This window comes from Triticum aestivum, chromosome 2D (assembly GCF_018294505.1).
Source record: "Triticum aestivum cultivar Chinese Spring chromosome 2D, IWGSC CS RefSeq v2.1, whole genome shotgun sequence".
Classification (NCBI taxonomy): Eukaryota; Viridiplantae; Streptophyta; class Magnoliopsida; order Poales; family Poaceae; genus Triticum; species Triticum aestivum.
In genome coordinates this window covers 328713386-328733089 of record NC_057799.1, presented here as the reverse complement: position 1 = coordinate 328733089, position 19704 = coordinate 328713386, and the positions used below count along the sequence as shown (strand labels likewise).

General features: G+C 45.4%; 1 protein-coding gene across 2 annotated transcripts; it reads right to left on the bottom strand.

Annotated features, from left to right (window-relative positions):
• Positions 1–3354: 3354 nt before the first annotated feature.
• Positions 3355–11936, bottom strand: LOC123052992 (BTB/POZ and MATH domain-containing protein 3). Of its 2 annotated transcripts, XM_044476359.1 has the most exons (5): positions 11770–11933; positions 11316–11693; positions 10433–10781; positions 9734–10010; positions 3355–3725 (listed from the first exon to the last, which is right to left on the bottom strand). In XM_044476359.1, exons 2-5 carry the CDS (start codon positions 11681–11683, stop codon positions 3529–3531), a joined length of 1191 nt encoding a protein of 396 aa, XP_044332294.1. In that variant the 5' UTR covers positions 11684–11693; positions 11770–11933; the 3' UTR covers positions 3355–3528. The 2 variants fall into 2 exon arrangements, with proteins under 2 accessions (XP_044332294.1, XP_044332295.1); XM_044476360.1 differs by lacking the exon at positions 3355–3725 and adding an exon at positions 9071–9168 and having other exon boundaries at positions 11316–11936.
• Positions 11937–19704: the final 7768 nt, after the last annotated feature.

Here is a 19704-nt window from a genome sequence, read left to right as displayed (position 1 = left end):
AAAAAAATTCATGGACGTGACAACGAGTGCATGTTTGCTCGCTAGCGCGGATGAGCAGACCCCTCAAAAAGGAAAGTACCAGGCGTCTATAACGTTTGTCCTCACGTGGTTTCCAAATCCGAAATCATCTGGCCCCTTGTTTTCTAGTTCTAGCGTCTATAACAGAAAAATGATTCCATTGCCCTCGGTCTAGTTTGTGTAATTTCTTTGTGTAACACATATTAGGAAATTGCATGCAAAAAACGATGCATGACGTGCAAATGATTTGGTTTTGAATATTTTTAACGAAAGCTGTGGCTTTTGAATTGAACATCGGAATCAAAATAAGGACGGCGCGGTGATGGCACGGATTCATCTAGAGTCTTTCTGAGAGCGATGGACCGAATAAAAAATGAAAAATACTTTTTTTATATACTTGACTACAGCTGGCTGATAACGCGCGGTTTTCAACCAGTTTTCAGACGCGTGCATTTGGCTTCAACAAGTGTTCCTACAAAGCTACGTGCTCCCGTCACTACCGATGGTCTTCTCCACCTCTCCACCGTTTATCCCTATTCTCACACGAAGCATACTACACCCTCCTTCCGCTCTCCTCCCACCACCTTCAGACGATCGGTTGCGTAACGTAGCAGCGATTGCTGCAAGGCAGGGGAGCGGATCATTGTTGATGCCGAAGTTGAGTTATGAAGCATAGATTACTACAAGACCTGGGCAGCGCCGTTGCTGTAGGCTGCCAGGAGCTACATGGGCCGCGACGAGTTGCCATGCCCAACTAGCATCATGCACCTCCCCAAGCAATCTCGAGGATAGAGCCAGTGGCCGCCGCTGCAAGACAGGGCAATGGTGTTGCAACCACTACTATGGTGCAAGGTGGTGTTGCTGTGAGCGGCGCCAGCCGGTGATGTTGCAGTGCTTTGAGCATGCTTCAATGCTGCGAGGCTGTCCAGATGTTGGAATCGCTACTGCGAGGTCGTCGGAGTTGTCGCGATTGGTGACGTTGTGGCAAGCCGGTGTTGTGAGGGCGTCATCATGCTATGAGCCGATACTGCGAGGACCACCATGCTATTGGGCATAAGGCCGACCCTCGGGACGAAGCACTCGGTGCCACTACAAGCTGGCACCTAAGGGGATCGACGCATTTTTTGCTACAACCGCACCAAGTTGGATGCACGATGTTGCAGCAATGGCTGCCACAAGAGGGCTGCTGCATCGGGAACACACAAACCACGAGATGGGAGGAACCATGTGCTGCACAAGCTTTGCTAGGAGGAAGCGAAAGCAGAACGAAAACATGAGAGGACCAGGCAGGCCAGGCACTGCATATCTGACGGCAATTAGGGCGGTTGTTTTTTGGCCCGCTACAGGCAGATGACACCTATAGAGCCCGCTATTAAATACTCCCTTCTTCCCATAATATAGAGCGTTTATATTAGGAAAACGTTTATAGCCGGCAGTCCGGCCAAGTCTTCGGCCGGACGCGCGTTCTACGTTCGATCGGGTAGAATCCTGCGACCACACGTGCCCTCATGTAAGTTGACTTATCGCCTAGGCCCACCACCAACCATTCCTTTTTGCTTTTTTTTTCTCTCTCTGGTGATCGTTGTCATCTATCCTCTCGTTCTCTTCTTCCTCTCCTTCTTTTTTCTCTCTCCTGCGCAGGAGACGACAAGGCACAGGTCGACGTCCATTTTTTGTTGGAACCAGCTTGTGGTGGATCTGGAACCTCAGGGAAACGGCGATGCTCCCGTGCTGCAACGGCAGCACCTGCAGAGCTGCAAAGGGCGGTGCCCTATGCTATAATCGTTGACGCAAAAAGCTACATCCAGTACACAAAAAGGCTTCAACCAAACATTGGCAAACAGGAAAAGCTACAGCCGTTGAAAGAAAAGCTTCAACCAGAGATTCAAGAAATCTACAGCCGACCACTACTGAAGTTTTGCTAAGTTAGTCTTTTTTCTGAAACGGGCGTTAAATTTTCCTGGAACCAGCCAACTTTTCTGCTTCAACTGGTTAATGGAGGTTTTGTTTGCTTGGTTTCTTTTGCTCGGACACGACCATGGGTGCTGGAATTGGTGTCACTGGCGCAACGGGATGTTGCAACCAGCCATGGGGATTGCTGGAACCGGTGTCCACGTTTGCTGGAACAGGCTTCATTTCATCGGGTCCTAGAACGGTGAGGGTTATGGCGAATGGCAGACGAACGTCGGCAGGGAGCTGAGCTGCAAGCGAGGGATGGCAGAGCTGCAATCATTAATGGGGCAGGAGCTGCAACCAGAGATAGCGGTAGAGCTGCATCCATGTGTGACAAAGATGCAACCGGCATACAACGACTCCTGGCACGAGCGAGGACTCGGACGATTTTTGCTACAACCAAGGGCACCTTTTGCTGCAACCACCGATGTGTTTTGCTACCTTGATGGTGACAAGCGCTACCGGCGATGCATATGTCGGCGGCGAGGCTGTGAGCGGCACCCGCAAGGCTGCGAACAAGAGGGGCATCCTCAAGCAGGGGCTCAAGGAAGTGGACGGCGGTGCTAAGCGTTCGCACAAGGGTGGGAGAAGGAGGAAGGGCAAGTGGATCTGACAGCGAGGCAAGAGCTCAGGTTTTTCAGGGCGAATCTGATGGTCGGGGGCGAGCGCATCGCACGGACGCACGGCGACCGGCAAAAACACTCTTTATATTATGGGACAGAGGGATTATTTTAGAACCATTGGCAGACTAAACGAAACAAAGCGATAAAAAAATAAACCTCAAGACGGTTAAGCTTCATGCACTGACCAGCACAAATACATCAATCTTTAAATAAATTACAAAAGACGAAACTTAAACTTAAGACCTTAAGCTCTAATATCATGTTAAGCTTCATGCACTAACAACGCAACCAAAAGTCCAAACTGATGAAAAAAGCTATGCAATACATGTATACACTTCAACACCATGCACCCATGTCCCCAAATTACATACATCAAACTGAGGAAAACCAACCGGAGCCCCAAAAAATCCCCAAAGGAGGAAAATCGATTTGTACATACTCCCTCCGTTCCTAAATATAAGTCTTTTAAGAGGTTTCAATACAAACTACATACGAATATATGTAGACATACTTTAGAGTGTAGATTCATTCATTTTGCTCTGTATGTAGTCACTTGTTGGAATTTCTAAAAAGACTTATATTTAGGAACGGAGGGAGTAGTATAGAAGCTTACCTTACTAGATTCATCATTTCGAAAACAACCATCTTGGAAAGCAGTGGAATCCGGCATTGCTTATTAGAGCGTAAGATCACTATTTAATGATCTAAACGCTCTTATATTTCTTTGCGGAGGGAGTACCTAAATACGGCATACAATATGTCAATGAACAGGCAGAGTTGCAACTAACGCCACAGAAAGCCGTCAATGCTGGAGATTATTCACAAGTTGCTCTCATCCAAATCAAAGTTCCTGTCACAGAGCACTTGACATAACTCCAGCCATAGTAAAATTCATGGGAGACAGCAAAAAGCTACATTAGTTGACAGCCTCCGCCTAAACCCTCCTGCGGGTGCGCCTGTCACTAGCCTCAACGCTTTCAACGGGATTCACATCTTCGTTGATACAAACTCCCCTTTTCCGGTTAACAGATGCAGGATCATCATCCACTACTGCAACGGTTGCTAACAAATCAGACAGCAAGGATGGGCAAGTCTCCTCCAGGTAATTAAACCCTTCTGTCTCCATCACAGCTGCACAACAAAACCAAACAGCTCAAGGTGACAACTCCACCAGGCAAATTACATAGCTTCTTATAACAACAAAACAAATGTTCTAAAAGGATTCTAAATGGTGAAAATTCCGTTGGACACCAAACAGCAGGGAAGTCCCAACGGTAGCTAAAATTTCCATGAAAAGGCATCATATGTTTGCAAAAGGCAAAGCTAATACCACAAACCTAACATTGGGAGGTTACTGGAACTGAAGGTACTAAACGAGCATCAGCTGCTCAAAATTAACATGAAGGCATTTGGCAAATTAATGGGGATAACAGCATTATGCTGCTGAAGGTTTGCCTTCTCCTTCACTGGATGCGGTAATGCTCCCACATTTCTTATCTTGAAATAGGTAAAATACTCCTCCGTCCCATAATATAAGATGTTATTACAACCAGTATATGAGTATATTGGTTGTAATAACATCTTATATCATACTACCTCCATTCCTAAATACTAAGACGTTGGGGCAGTTTAATAGGAATGGAGGCAGTATATTGGTTGTAATAACATCTTATATTTATAGGACGGAGTACATTATAAGGAGTAGAAGTTGGAAACGGTCAATTACGACTTGCTTTTTTATTTTCTTTCAGTTTCCTTTTTGAAACCAGCAACAGCTTCCTCTCTGTTGCTAAAGAATACAGTTCCAGAACTAGAAAGAAATAACACATTCTTGTTCAACCCTACAGTTTACAAGAATGTCATCTGATAAAGATTTCAAGTTACAAACCATAATTCCATGCACAAAGACAATATTAGTATCATCAAGCCATGATTTTGATAGCAAAAGCATCTGAAATAGTAGCATGTTCATGCTACTGTTTCAGGGAATCATCATGAACAAAGAAAAATGAGGAAGAATAATAATACATATATTATAGCAGGTAAAGTAGAAAAATAATTATCATCCAGTAAGCATTCAAAGAGGCCAGCCAAACAAACCACTGGGGGATACGGGAAGAGTAAACAGTGATGACTAACAGAAAGACAAGGATGGAAATTCTTATGTTGAAATTTGAAATGTGGACATCAGCGAGCATTATTAATTTGCTTGAGTGGCAATGGACCGCACCTCAATGACTAAAAACACAGATGCCATGCACATGAGAGCATGTGCCTCATGCACCCACCCACCCACCCACCGAGGCACTGACACATTAAAACCAATAAGCCCGAGAGAAGGGGCGAGCCCTTGGCGTGTCATGTAGGATTATAACAGTGCTTAGCGACGAAGAAAAAACGCGTGCGGGTCTGCGCGTTCCTCTGCTTGCTGATTTGGCATGCGTCACTTCTCTACTCGTCAATCCGGTGGAGAGATTGGGCTGGTGCGCATGTGGGCCATTTGTTTAGTTGGTCCCATATGTAATAGGCGTTTGATTGCTGCATGAGGATTGGGTTGAAAATAGAAGCTTAGGAGCTAAGAAAAGAGTTTTCTTCTGTACGCGCGCAACCCAAACCCTCACACCGCCGCCACGCTCGCGTTCCTCTTTCCCAACCTTGCGCTACTGCGATGCACCGTCACTACATCTCCTTGGCAGCACCCGACGGGAAGAGCTTCAGCCACCGCTCATGTCGCCCCTGCGAACCTGCCTCCTCCTTTGGAGCTGTTGCAACTTGTAACTGGACGACCGCGAGCCGCCGTCATCCTACAGTATATGGCGATGCAATAATGGAAAGATCCTCTCGGTGAGCCCACCCCCTCTCGTTTGGCCACCTGATTTTTGGTTCTCGTGCTCCCTGTTCCTCTGTTTTGTTCTATTATACTCCATGCGAATGTTCTGTCTCATTTTTGGTGCTTGGTCCGTTGAAAATACCAGCTCAAGAAAGCATCCATAAATACTTCCACGGGGAAAAGCTTGACCTTAACAAATACTCCCTCCGTCCCAAAATAAGTGTCTCAACTTTGTACTAACTTTAGTAGTAAGTTGTACTAAAGTTGGGACACTTATTTTGGGACAGAGGGAGCAGCCTAGCAGAGTGGAGTGCAAGGAAGATCTCCCTACAAGGTATGCAGCTGTTTTATTTGTTTTCAGCTCATTTGGTGGTCCTTTGATGGGTTCCAACCTTCCAATTTGATAGATGGGAGGTCATGGGGACTTCTGCCCGTGCATCTCGAAATGAATTTACAGGTGATCAATCCATGGACATAAAGTGTTTGTCAAATTGCTTGCAAGGATGATCAGGATTTTACACCATTTGCTTACTGTCATAATATTTAAACTGCTGTTAATCTTCTAGAATGTTGTTTGTTATTCCTTTCAGCCATGAAGTAGACACTTTTTATGTGTTTTCGACATTAGGTGCATATCACTTTTGATGTGTTGGTATTAGAATGAAACAGACTTGCATTTTCAGTTTGCGTCTACACTTTATCAAAGTTAGTTCATGTTAATACATGTCAGCTTGGAATGATCTGCCTTTTATAGCCTCTCTAATGCTTATGGTTTTGAAGTACACATCGCTGCACAGTTATTAACCTATGATTCATATAGAACTTAATAAATTGCAGAGTTATGCTTCCATAATTCCATAAGATATTGAAGTTAAAAGTTTGGCTTCTATTTAATGAGCAGGTTCTCTTAGAAAAACGACGGCTGAAGGTAATCAACAGCTACAAATTTCTTCTAGCTCCGCAATGCTAGGTTGCGGTTCAAGCCTTCAAGGTTTTCGCTACTGCTCCCATCTTCGGTGCTAAGGTGATATCTCAAACTACTAAATTTGAAAATTATGTTCCATTTTCACCAGGATTAGGTTATCTTAATAGCATGAAGTGTTATCATTTGAATAGGAGAACAAATGTCAGTATTGCTACGTCGTACATCGTGATTTCTGTTTTCATCAATCCAGCTGTTATTGTTATCTCTTTGTAGCTTCATATATAAATGAGTGTTGACATGGTCATTTTACAGAGTGAATAAAAAATGGTAGGTCAGTAGAAGCATAACTTGTGAAGGGAGCCTTGGTGCAGCGGTGAAGTTGATGCCTTGTGACCATGAGGGTCACGGGTTTGAGTCCTGGAAACAGCCTCTTGCAGAAATGCAGGGAAAGGCTGCGTACAATAGACCCAAAGTGGTTGGACCCTTCCCCGGACCCTGCGGGAAAGGCTGCGTACAATAGACACAAAGTGGTCAGACCCTTCCCCGGACCCTGTGCAAGCGGAGCTACGTGCACCGGGCTGCCGTTTTAGTAGAAGCTTAGCTTAACTTGTGACCGAGTGCCTTCAGAAGTTCTTTTCATTGTAGTAAATGTTTATGGGCCTGTCTTAGGGTGGTAGAAATATATCGGTGAAAGTAGGGGGTATTTTGCGTTGCCTTTAACCCGTAGCCTCATACAGAAAATAGTCCCATTGTCACACTGCGACAACTATAAACTCCACATATACGGTTTGCATGCTAAAAGTGTTATTACCATGTGAAGAACATCATAGATTGACGCTTATATTTGCTGTTTTCTGCTATGGACACTTGAGTGTCTTGCAGCTGCTAGCCATGGCTAATGCGGCATTGCTTTCACCACCATGATATTAAGTGTTACCTTGTGTAGACTAAGCCTTTTCTTCCTACTGAAATCCTATATATACTCAAGTAGTTGATCCCCACTACTCTATTTATCTCAACGTGCACACATGCCACCTCATCAAGGCCCACCTTAATATGCATGTGAAAGATTTCCCTTATTAATTGATCCCCACTGCTATTTATCTCAACATGCAAACATGCCACTTCATCAAAGGCCCACCATCACAAGCATGGCAAAAAATCCATTATATTATGCTACTTCTATTCAATACTCCCTCTGTGAAGAAATATTTAGTGATCTAAACGCTCTTATGTTTCTTTACAGAGGGAGTAAATATTTTTAACTAATAACTATACAATAATCAAACACAATATATAACATGTATTTTTAGTTTTAGATCATATGTTATTATTCCAAATATTCATGTTTACTCATGTTCATACAACCAAATTTCAGTAAAATATGTTTTACCCAATACCCGCAGCAACACGCGGTTAACAACTACTAGTTGATATATGTTCCAATGCCTTGGTCAATGGGAGCAGGCAGCAGTACCAGATGGTGTGGTGATGGTTATGTTTCAGTGTTTTTTCTTTCACATTTTGAGGTATGTATTGATGGTACATGAGATTGGCTGACCTCCACGTGTGTATTATTATTATTATTAGACATTGCAGATTTGTGAAGCTGTTATATCAAGGGTCTCATTTGCTGTTGAATTCTCTGAAGAATTATATGGAAGGTTTGTACATGACTTCCAATTCATATTCACAGTTTAGTCTTTCCCAACACTAACACTTTTCTGAAATTATTTTAGGCTGCTTTGGTGGTGAGGAGACTGAAAGTAGTATTCCATTTTCACAAAGCAAGTCAGCACTACCTGTTTCTGAGTTGCAACGGGGAGGGACGAGGGGCGAGGTGGGACATATATTGCTGTAGGAAGCAGAACTTCCATGGCTTATCCAGAAGGATTTCGTGCATGAGTTGCTTTTATTTACATATAGCTTGTGTAAACAAATAAGCGGTAAGCCTAAGATCCCACATAGTGAACTTCAGGCCTTGTAATGATTTTGTGTCACATGTAGCTTCCTCCACGTTAGCTTCCCTTTTTGGATTACTTCTTACCCGCAACTAATGGACTGCTCACTCAATTATGCTCTACGGGTGACTCATCAGGTGTGCTACTACTTATAATGTATATGAGTTTCTATAATATACTATATGTATGGGTAACCCAATGACCTGATCTGTGTTCATTGGCTCAACAATCTCAGCTATTGACACATCATGATTTTCATGTACTCCCTCCGTTTCTTTTTGCTCCGTGTATTAGATTTGTCTAAAGTCAAACTTTGTAAAGATTGACCAAATTTATATTAAAAAATATCAACATCTACAATACCAAATAAATATAATATGAAAATATATTTCATGATGGATCTAATGATATTGATTTTGTAGCGTGAATGTTAATAATTTTTTGTATAAACTTTGTCAAACTTTGGAGATTTGACTTCAGAAAAATCTAATACACGGAGTAAAAAGAAACGGAGGGCTCACATACTGTCGATGGCTGACATCGATATCACCTGCTAACACAAGCTGATGTTCATCTATCCATGCCTGACATCTCGTATGACTGTACACTAACTAATCATGTGCTTAGCTTCACTTCCTTAATGATGCATATGAATGCCCACATGTTACGCCACACACCAAACAAGCCAGCTGAATGGGCACAAGCAAGCATAGCACCGCACATGAACATCTCAGGATGCGGGCGTGTGCGAACATTTGGCTTAAAGAACTCAAAACTATGGGTTTTCAGCATTAGTGGTTTGAATTGCAAGATCTCTGAAATTTTCAAAGCAACTGCTACTTAAAGGAAGTGCAAGTCCTTGAGAACAATATCAACTCTACAAGAAAATGAAAATGAAAACAAGAAGAGTGTTTTACCAATCCTACTATATTCTCAACAATCTAACGCCCTCATATAGGACTGTTAAGCATTTCGCTTTTTGCAATCATTCCATAGTATCGTCACCATTTTGCTAGTGAACACACATGCGTATGTTGCAACTTGCAGCAAGAAAAATGTGCCAGGACCCAAAATTTGTGTGGTATTCAAAACTCGTGGAATATTGTAGTTAACATGAACCAAATGGTTATAATATGTCACAGATATTATATCACTACTCGAACCGACATTTCCAAATACTCGAACCGACATTTCCAAATATCACTACTCGAACCGACATTTCCAAATACCCAAAAAAGGCAGCCACTTTATCCTAATAGCAATAGAAGGAAATACTCTCTGTGTTAGCATGTATATCTAGTTATGTACTCGTGAACTTCTAACGGAGTACTATAATACTGGGTGGATACAGATAAACAGAAGACAACACGCTGTCTTCTATCAACAGAAGGATGCAAATATATTCTAGAGAATAAAGGCATACCTCCCAGATTTTGTCGAACAGCAGTGAATTTTAGACAGGCAGACTTGAGCTGAGCACAGTGGTGCTGTTCAGCTAGGGCTAAGGTTGTCGCTACTGTTTCAGAAGTGAGTTCATCACATAACTTTGCCTCACATAGGATTCTTAACCGGTCCAACCCATATCTATCAGCTGCTGCCAACAGATGTTGTGTTACCGCAGTAGATGTCCACATTGAGAAAGACCCAGCTACTTCATGAATACTAGGAAGCTCATCAGAATATATGAAATTGACCATTGCCTGCATTGGAAGAGAAGTTGTAATATTATATTACCATAAGGGGGTCTTTCACTAAATAATAATTTTGCAAGGATTTCCTTCTTTTTCTCAAGGTTGGATGTTAGGCAAGCCAGCAAAAGTTTAGTAATCCAAAATAGACCCAGATTGATTCTAACACAAACAATTGAACTAGATTGTTCATACTAGACAAGATCAAACATGCTTACTTTACGGGGATTAACTTACTTATTCTGGTGGGAATTAAATTACAAGTGCACACAGCATGTGTGTTAATCAACAGAGGGCAGAGAGAAAACACTCACAAATGAGTAAAAAAGATTCTAAAAATGTACATTATGACTGAAAACACCTAAAAAGGAGGAACTGGGATTCCCTAACAAAAACATACTAAAAAATCGGTGCAGTCTGCATGTAACAATTACCTTGAAGACGATAGGTTCAACATCCTCCACAACAACTCTGTCCATGTCAGGTTTACCAATAGGTCCAAAGAATTGGGCTTTGAACACCGGGGAGCGAGCGGCAAGAATCCATTTATGTGCCTGGACTTTCTCATCACCTACTTCAAAAGTTATGTCACAGCCAATGTGGAGTTCGAAGAGCTCCTTGAAGCAACGGCCAATATCCGATGGGGGAACATTAATCTGGATATTCTTTGGTGTTTCGAGACGGTTCTTGACGACACCTACTGTGCAGTTCATTACTAGGCAATCATCCTTTAAAAAATCTGATGCTTCTAACTGTGTCCTTCTGTAGAATCTCTTGTAACCCCTGAAAAGAATCAATCACCTTGAGCTGCCATTACAAAATGAAAAAGAGTAATGCAGGTACACAGAAAAAGAGAATATGACAAGGAGGGGAGAGCACATTACAATCAGTAAGGGAGGATGATAAGAAGTAACGGATAAGAAAAAATAAACCTCATTCATTTGAAACGAAATACCATTTGACCATTTCCTACATAAGAATATGGCAATACGAAACAGAATGCCAGTCTCTGCAAACCATCAATTCTTGGTTTCTTGTTCCAGGAATTATGCAGTATCTAATGACCAATGCGTTAGTCTCAGCAATATTTGCTTTGCTGCGATTTAATTTAAGCTGTGGCGTTGAAGATATAACATTGTAAGGTATTTTGCCTAACCAATCCGCCTAGAACTAGAGATGTGAAAATCTCAGCAGACAGAAAGTAGCAAACAGTAGTGGCATCCGTTAAATAAATCCAAGGGGGACAAGGCAAATGTAATTGGAAGCAATTTAGGTGGCAAAGAGAGAGTAAATGGTGAGGGAGATGTTCTTAGTTACCACATGGATCCTCTGTACTTGAGGGTGTATGGTCCGGCCTGCATGGATCGGTCGAAATGGGAGTGGACCTTGTGGCGGGCGCGGCCGGACTGGTCGAGGAGGGTGAGCTCGAAGAGGGCGCGGACATCGGTACCCTCGGAGGCGAGGGCGACGAACACGGAGACGTAGCTGGCGTTGTCCTCGTGGTTCTTTCCGTCCGGGTAGAGGTAGACGGCCCAGTCGTAGCCGCCGACGGCGAAGGTGTCACTGGAGAGGTGCCGGCCGGGGCCGATGCCCTTGGCGAGGGAGAAACCCTTGACCGTGTACTGGTGCGATCCCCGCACGGTCTCTGTGACCGACCGCGACCACGACGGCCGCGGCACCGCCATCGCACAAACCCTAGGTACGCGGGATTAGGTTAATCTGGGCAGGCGGGCGGGAGGGGAGGGGAGGGGGCCGTAGGGGGGATTATTACGGTTGGTATCGGCGGTGGGCTGCGGCGACCCGGAGGAGAGAGGAGAGGACAGCCGAGCTGCGCCGCGCCACCTGATTCCGGGGAGAAGCCCCGTCGATGGCGATGACGACGACTCGACGAAGGAATGGGGAAATGAAGGTGCGACGTATAGCTAGACTGGTATATAGCGATACAAGTGGCCAAAATCACTGTTTCAACATTCAGTAATAGCCCGACTTTCCCCTCCTCCCGGGCTGCTCGCGCGGCCTGTTTGTTTGGGGGAGTTGGAGCTAGGGAATGGGAGTTTAAGGTGGTTGGGACCTCTTGATTGGTTCATGGACTTGGGAATTAACAAGGGAAGGGGAAGGAGAATTAGGAGGCCCAACTCCCATCGATCTCTTCCGCGGGGACCCTGGTAATTCCGCGAAGGAATGGGAGTTGACGCCTAGAAGAAAATTGTTATAGATTTATTGGTCCACCTCCTGCAAAGAAAGGGAAAAATTCCACGAAAATCCTACCTAAATACTTGCAGCGACATCATTTCCCCCCAAAATAAGTCGGCCAGCTTAACTGCTTACTAATCTGCAGATGCAATGCCAAGCACCAGCACATCTCATGCAAGAGGGGCACCCAGCAGCGTGTAGCCCATCTGATTTTGCTACGTAACAAAGTTTGATGCAGATCTATTTCCCCTTTCTATTCTCTTTTTTGCCTTCACATGTTACAGATTTTGTTTCAACATTTGCGTGTCCCCTTCTTTATCCATTGTTCATTAGAATTATCCAATAATGCACTTCCCAAGTCTAATCCCTCAGGCAACTCCCTCTCATAAATTCCCAATCCCTTTCCCTTAAACAACCAAACACGCAGGTTCCCTGACCGCCGCCGATGCTGGCAGTGGCGGCGGGGCCCGGTTGCGGAAGGTGGCGGGCGGGTCGGCGCGCCCCAATGGGCTCCCTTCGCGCGGGGGCGAGACGTCATCTGGACGGCGCAGTGGTTTCCTCCGGTGTGGTGGCGCGTGGCGGGGAACGCGGCGGTGGTGGTGGCGGAGCTTGGCAGGAAGTGCAGCGTAGGTTGATGGCACTCGGGTTTGGGCTCTTGGTGGCGCCAGTGTGGGGATTTGATGGCGGCGGCGCGGTTGGTCCGAGGTGTTTGCGGGGTTGCGCGTTCGGCCAGGAGGGGTTGGGCTTGCACGGCGCCGGAGGTGCGGGGCTGCGGCAAGATGGCCTCGGCTTGCGCCGGCACGGATGTTGGAGGTGGTGGCGCGCACGAGATCTGAGGCTGCTCCTGGTCCGTCCATGTGTAGTTGGCGTCTCATTGGAGTGGCTGGAGGTTGCGACCACGCAGTCTGGAGTCAGTGTGCTTGGCGGATGCGTGCAGTGCCGATGGCCCTTGGTCGTGCTGCCATGGATGGAGGTCCAAAGCTGCAATTTTTCTTGGTTGTTTGGGAGTTGAAAGTTGGCCTGCCCTCCCTTCGTCGTGCTGGGTTAATGTGTTGCATCGTTATGGCCACGATTGCGTGGTGTTGCGGCGGCAGCAGAGTGGCCTTTCATGGACAGTGTGCCTCATTCCGGCGAGGAGTGTGGAGATGTGCGACACGGATGAAAAATCTTACCCGCATTTGGTCGGTGTTGGGGGCGATGGCGCCTGCAGATGTCACTACTCTCCTTGGAGGTGTCGCTAAGGTGTGTCGGCATCTCCTCCTCCTAACTTGGATGGTTGTCTCCGAGCGAAAGCCTTGGTTCTTCTCGGACCGGCGATGGCGGCGTCTTGGCGTCGTTCCTCTCTTGGGAGCATCGGTTGTGGAGACATGGCCTAAAGGTTCGTTGATGTGGTTTCTTCAGTGCTCGCCGCTAGTCCGATTAGATCTTCTTCGGCGCTATATACGTAGGCGCCGGTGAGTCCAAGACGATGGCTGTCTCGGGACCGACTGAGTCCCGGCACCCACTCGTCATCTCTTTCTAGGCATTCAAGGGTGATTGGTGCGTTGGCAAGGGGAGTCCGGTGGTAGTTGTTGCTCTTCGAGGTGGCCGGTGTTTGGTTGAGACGCGGCTTTGTTGTTGTTCTTAGGGCAAGTATTTTTGCGTTGTGTTTGTAATGTGTGTGGTGGCTTTTCTTCGGATTAGCTCGGATGTAGAGTCTGTACTATGCTTGTTGTTCACAACAAGTGATGGTCTCTTATAGTTGTCTTATGCCTTCTATAAAAAAATGGTACGCCTTTGGTGTACTCTCAAAAAAAATATTGCGAGTAATCTTTAGCACAAAATAACCTCTTCCGAACTTCCCGAGGTGGCAACGTCTGCCTACGTGCCAGCGTGCAATGTCAAACCGTCGGGCATTTCTAGAAATGCCATTAACCCAGCGTTGCTTACCTGCATATGTAAGTGGCAACGGGGCCGCGGGTGGGGCCTGGTCCACTCGCAGCCCCACAGCGGGTTTGTCTGCCCCATCTCGCACGAAGAACAGAGGCGGCGCCCTCTCTCCCCTCTTCGCCAAATCCTCCCCAGATCCACTCATTTGATTGCCAAAATCCGTGGATCTAAGCTTCCCCGAGTTGGTTGAGGTATTCTCTCTCTATTCCTCCAATTTTTTCTATCAAAACTTACTATGTTAGTTGCATTTTTGGTATTTGGTGGAACCCTAAGATTAGTTTTTTCTAATTGGTTTGAAAAGATTGTTTGGGCTATGTTTGGTTGAGATGCAATATTTAGTTGTTGTGGTAATGTATTTGGTATTGTGTATTAATGGATTTAGAGAGAGAAAATATAAGCATTGTGTATGCATGTGTTTTTTGTGAAACATGCATGCACGTGACTTTAATATAATTCTTATAGGGATTGTGTATATGCTTGTGACTTTAGATAGAATTTGTCAAAAGCTTGTGACTTTAGATAGAATTTCAAGTGTATATTGTTAATGTGTACTCATGGCCGTCATGAGAAAATTTATAGTGATTGTGTGTGTGTGTGTGTATGTATGTATGTATGTATGTGAATGTGGTGAAAAGTTTTAAGCATTATGCACAATGCAAGTGGCTTTTAGAGAAAACTCTATAGCGATTGTATGATAGTTGGTGTTGATATGCCTATATGTATTTTTTTGGTACATGGTGTAACTCTATATGGAGATTGCCTGGAGTACATTTGGTATTAACTAGACTCTGATGTATTATGTAGGATGTGTGGCCCTACACTGACCTTGATGATGTCTATGAACCGAAGTACCATGCAATGCTCGTGGAAAGAGGGGAGGTAACTATCTCTATTGTTGGACTCTTGTTACTATTTATAAGTTGAAAGGAAGTAACAAGATGTCTGTTTGCTTTTTGTAGGTTCCTCCACTTCTTTGTTTGAGGGGCCACAATCATAGTGAAGCCATGCGATATGATAGTCACTACGAGCCCTATTTCAGAAGATTGGATCTTCTCCCATTCGCCCACAACTTTAAAGGCATGCGGGCCCTTATGAACTCCACGATCATTACCGGCCTTTTGGACCATTGGAGGCCAGAGACGCACTCTTTCCACCTGCCCGTTGGCGAGATGACAACCACTTTAGAGGTGTGATGATCACCACCCTTCCGATCGAGGGCAGAGCTCTTACTGTGAAGGTGAGGTCCGGGGGGTGGCGACGACGGGTGGCAGGATTGGTTGGTGTTGAACCTGACCCATGGACTGATGAAACCAAGAAGGATCCTAGGCCATCTGGTGTGTTCTACTCGTGCAGAGGACACCCCATCGCCACCATCCTTGTGGCATGCGAGCTTTTCGGTGCACACTTTGGCGGTGGCAAGGAGTAGAGAAGGGGAGGAAAAGGCATGGCAGCGCTAGGGTTCATCACCTCCTGTGTCACTCCGGGAGGAGCGACGCGGGGGCTCACGGGTTTGTTTCTGCTAGTCTTGTCCCTTCTTTGTTTTACATTTGGAGGTGGTCATATTTTCTTATGGATGCACAATTGCAACCGCAAACCGGGCAAGAATTATGGATGAAAAGACCTAGAGAGTTCAGGGGTCTAAGAGCATCACAACCATAGTTGGAATATCCGAGCCCCTATACATCCGGGGACGCACCCGGACACGCCAGCGGACAACGTCGGGCGGGTCCTCATTTCTCCTCCTGCACAACCAAACTCCCCATATCCCAATACCCATATCCATGCATGCTCATCATATAGCACAAATGCATCATGAATTCAGCGATACAAAGTAAAAGATGATTCATTACATGCCAAAATAAAATTCAACAATTCATACATAGATAGGCGTTGCACGAACGAACCAAAGACTCCATTTGTTGCTGTCATTGATCATCGTCTTCCTGCAAAGCACCCACTTCTTGCCTTCATCATTCAAGATGTTTATGTCCAGTAACATGATCCTCGACTCCTCCGTCTCTCTCGCAAGCCTCGACCTCTCTCTCTCTCTCTCTGTTCCTTGCACTATCACCACTTGTTGAAGCTCCCATTTTGCAATCTCCTCTTATCTCTCCAATTCTATTTTGTTATTCTCCATGTTTAACCTCTCTTGGTTGAACTTCGTCTTCTCCCTTTGCACATCTATGAACATCTTTTACATTTCGTCCTTCTTGAACTCCTTGGTGGAAAAAATGCCCGTCCAAGTGGCGGACATTTTGCTTGCCGCGCCATCACACATGATCTTGTCCTTCTCCCACTTGTTCCCCGTCACCTGTTGGTTTCTCTCGGCACGGTGGCTTGTATGACCGCCCCACCATTTTCTCTCTTCACCATCCAATCCAATTGATCGAGTGGAGCTATACCATCCTTTTTATTCATCTTCTTTCACTACTGGAATCAGCTTCTTTGCCGTCTGCCATGGCGGACGGCAAAGGCATACATCCCGGACGGCAAACTCCTTTGCCGTCAGCCAGCGGACGGCAAACTGTCCGTCTGAACACGTGCCAGCAAAGGCCTTCTTTGCCGTCCGGTTATTAGAAACGGGCGGCAAAGGATTGTGCCATCTGCCATCCGAAGCCAGCAGACGGCAAAGATAACGGACGGCAGTGGGGTGGGGTGAGGGCCGTTAGGGGGTTAACAGCGCTCTTTGCCGTCCGCTGACAGACGGCAAAGAGCTCAGCTCCGCCAGCACTAAGAAGCTGCCACGTGGCCAGCTATGCCGTCCGCCAGCGGATGGCAAAGAGGTTTGAATCTTTGCCGTCTGCTGGCGGACGGCAAAAGATTCAAACCTCTTTATCGTCCGCTGGCAGACGGCAAAGTGACCAAATAGGCAGCCGGTGTTCCCAGTTTCTACAGGTAGCTGCCACATGTCCTCTTTGCCGTCCGCTAGCAGACGGCAAAGAGGCTATATATCCCCTGTTTTATTTGAATCCATTTAATTTGACAGGGTTTCAAACACAGATATACATGCATACATATCCAACATATAACAGCATGTCCAACAACATATTTCATCAAATCCAACATATATATCCAACAACATAGTTCAACAAAGTCCAACATATCCATATATACATACATAACCAGAAACAAGTTTCCAACAACATATCCATATAGACATACATATCCAAACAAGTTTTCATAAACAACAAGGAAGCACCAGAATAATAGTACACTCCATGAATCCAAGCTTCCTCATGTAAAGCAAATCTGCAAATTGGAAAGATGAAAGTTAGAAGAAGAAGAAGACTAGCTAGAAGAAAAGGAAGAGGAGGAAAAGAAGAAGAAGAATTTATCTTCTCTTTCTTTCTCTCCTCTCCTACTAATCTTCTTCTTTACTAACTAATGTAGGCAAAAATGCCATTTTTGGGCTAAGGTAGGTAAAAATGCTAAGTGTGTAGGTCAATTTAGAGCTAAGCTAGGTAAATAGGTCATTTTGGAGCTAACATAGGTTAAATGGATCATATTGGAGCTAACCTAGCTAAACTTGGTCATTTTTGAGCTAACCTAGCTAATTATGCCATTTTTGGCCTAACTAAGCTTATTGTGTAATTTTAGAGCACAACAAGCTAAGTACATGACATTTATGAGGTTAGCAAGGTTATTATGCCATTTACGAATAAAAACAAGTAAGAGGAGGAGGATAAGAAGAAGAAAAGAAGAATAAGAAAAGAAGAAGAAGAACTTCTTCTTCTTCTTCTTTTCTTCCTATTCCTTCTTTCCTTCCTCTTCCTTGATTTTCTTCATCTTATTATGTCATTTGTGGACTAAATAGGCTACATTATGTCAAAAATGGACTAAACAGGCTAAATAAGAAGAAAAATACCGTTATCACGGAGGTGTAGGAATGGTCGGGGCTGCGCCAGTGGCAGACGGAGGTGAAGGACCGGTCGGGGTTCCGCCATTGGCAGACGCAGAAGGATTGGTCGATGCTTGTCGGGAGCCATGCTGCACCAAAGATCATTTCCAATAATGTCTCGTTAGCATGATGCAAACTGAAATGTGAATACTAGTAACTAACGACCATTCAAATCAAACTCACCGTGGTCGCCGGAGCAATCTGGGGCATCGGCGGAGGGGGCTGACCGTTTTTCTCGCACATGGTCTGCACATTTGGTTCTCACGAGTCAGTCATATTAGTTAGTAATGCGAACATGTGATGCCCCCGATTCAATCATACACTAATCATGCACGCAAACGTGTACGATCAAGATCAGGGACTCACGGGAAGATATCACAACACAACTCTAAAAATAAAATAAGTCATACGAGCATCATATTACAAGCCAGGGGCCTCGAGGGCTCGAATACAAGAGCTCGATCATAGACGAGTCAGCAGAAGCAACAATATCTGAGTACAGACATAAGTTAAACAAGTTGCCATAAGATGGCTAGCACAAACTGGGATACAGATCGAAAGAGGCGCAAGCCTCCTGCCTGGGATCCTCTTAAACTACTCCTGGTCGTCGGCGGCGGCCTACACGTAGTAGTAGGCACCTCCAGTGTAGAAGGAGTCGTCGTCGACGGTGGCGTCTGGCTCCTGGGCTCCAACATCTGGTTGCGACAACCAGGTATAGAAAGGGGAAAAGGGGGGAGCAAAGCAACCGTGAGTACTCATCCAAAGTACTCGCAAGCAAGGATCTTCACTACACATGCATTGGTATCGGTAGTATCTGTGGACTGACACTACAAAAAAATACACTTCCGTGATGATACGTGTTTGTCACAGTAGGTCGCGTTTTCTGTCATGCATGTACATCCATGACGATTTTAATGACAGAATCAAGATAGTCATACCTGTGCTGTCGTAGAAGTGTTCCATGACATTACCAAAATTATCATCACGGAAGTGTCCACTTCCATGACGATAAATCGCGCGTCACAGAAGTGCTTTCGTCAAGGGTGACCGACATGTGGCATCCACCATAACGGAACGCCGTTAAGCTATCGGGTCGGGTTTTGGATCCGATAACCCGTTAACAGCCCCGACCAATGGGGATTTTCCACGTGTAAAATCATCATTGGCTAGAGGAAACACGTGTCGGCTCATCGCTAGGACAGATGTCATCCACTCATTGGACAGAAGGCGCCTATGATATGTCGACACATGGCACGGCCCAACAGAGGCCCATTCCTGTGAAAAGGCCGGCCCGTTTGACTTGGTCAAAAGGTGGCGGGCCGGCCCATGGAAAGCCTGTTAACGGCCTGTTCGCATATAGCTCATTTACAGCCCGCTAACCCAAGGCCCGTTACGCCCTATTCGAATTAGGCCTAGTAGCATCATCTGGGCCATCCAATATGATTCCAGCCCGTTTTCACTTCTGGCCCATGTATGGCCCATGACGTCTTTCGGCCCATATGAGGCCCTATGTAACTCTTGGCCTATTAACGGCCCGTGGTGAAACTGGCCCGTAATGAACAGTGTATCACTTTACACCCATTAACGGCCCGTGGTGAAACTGGGCCGTAAAGAACAGTGTATCACTTTATACCCATTAACGGCCCGTTATTCCGTTGGGCCGTTTCCAGCCCATGTTATCTTTCG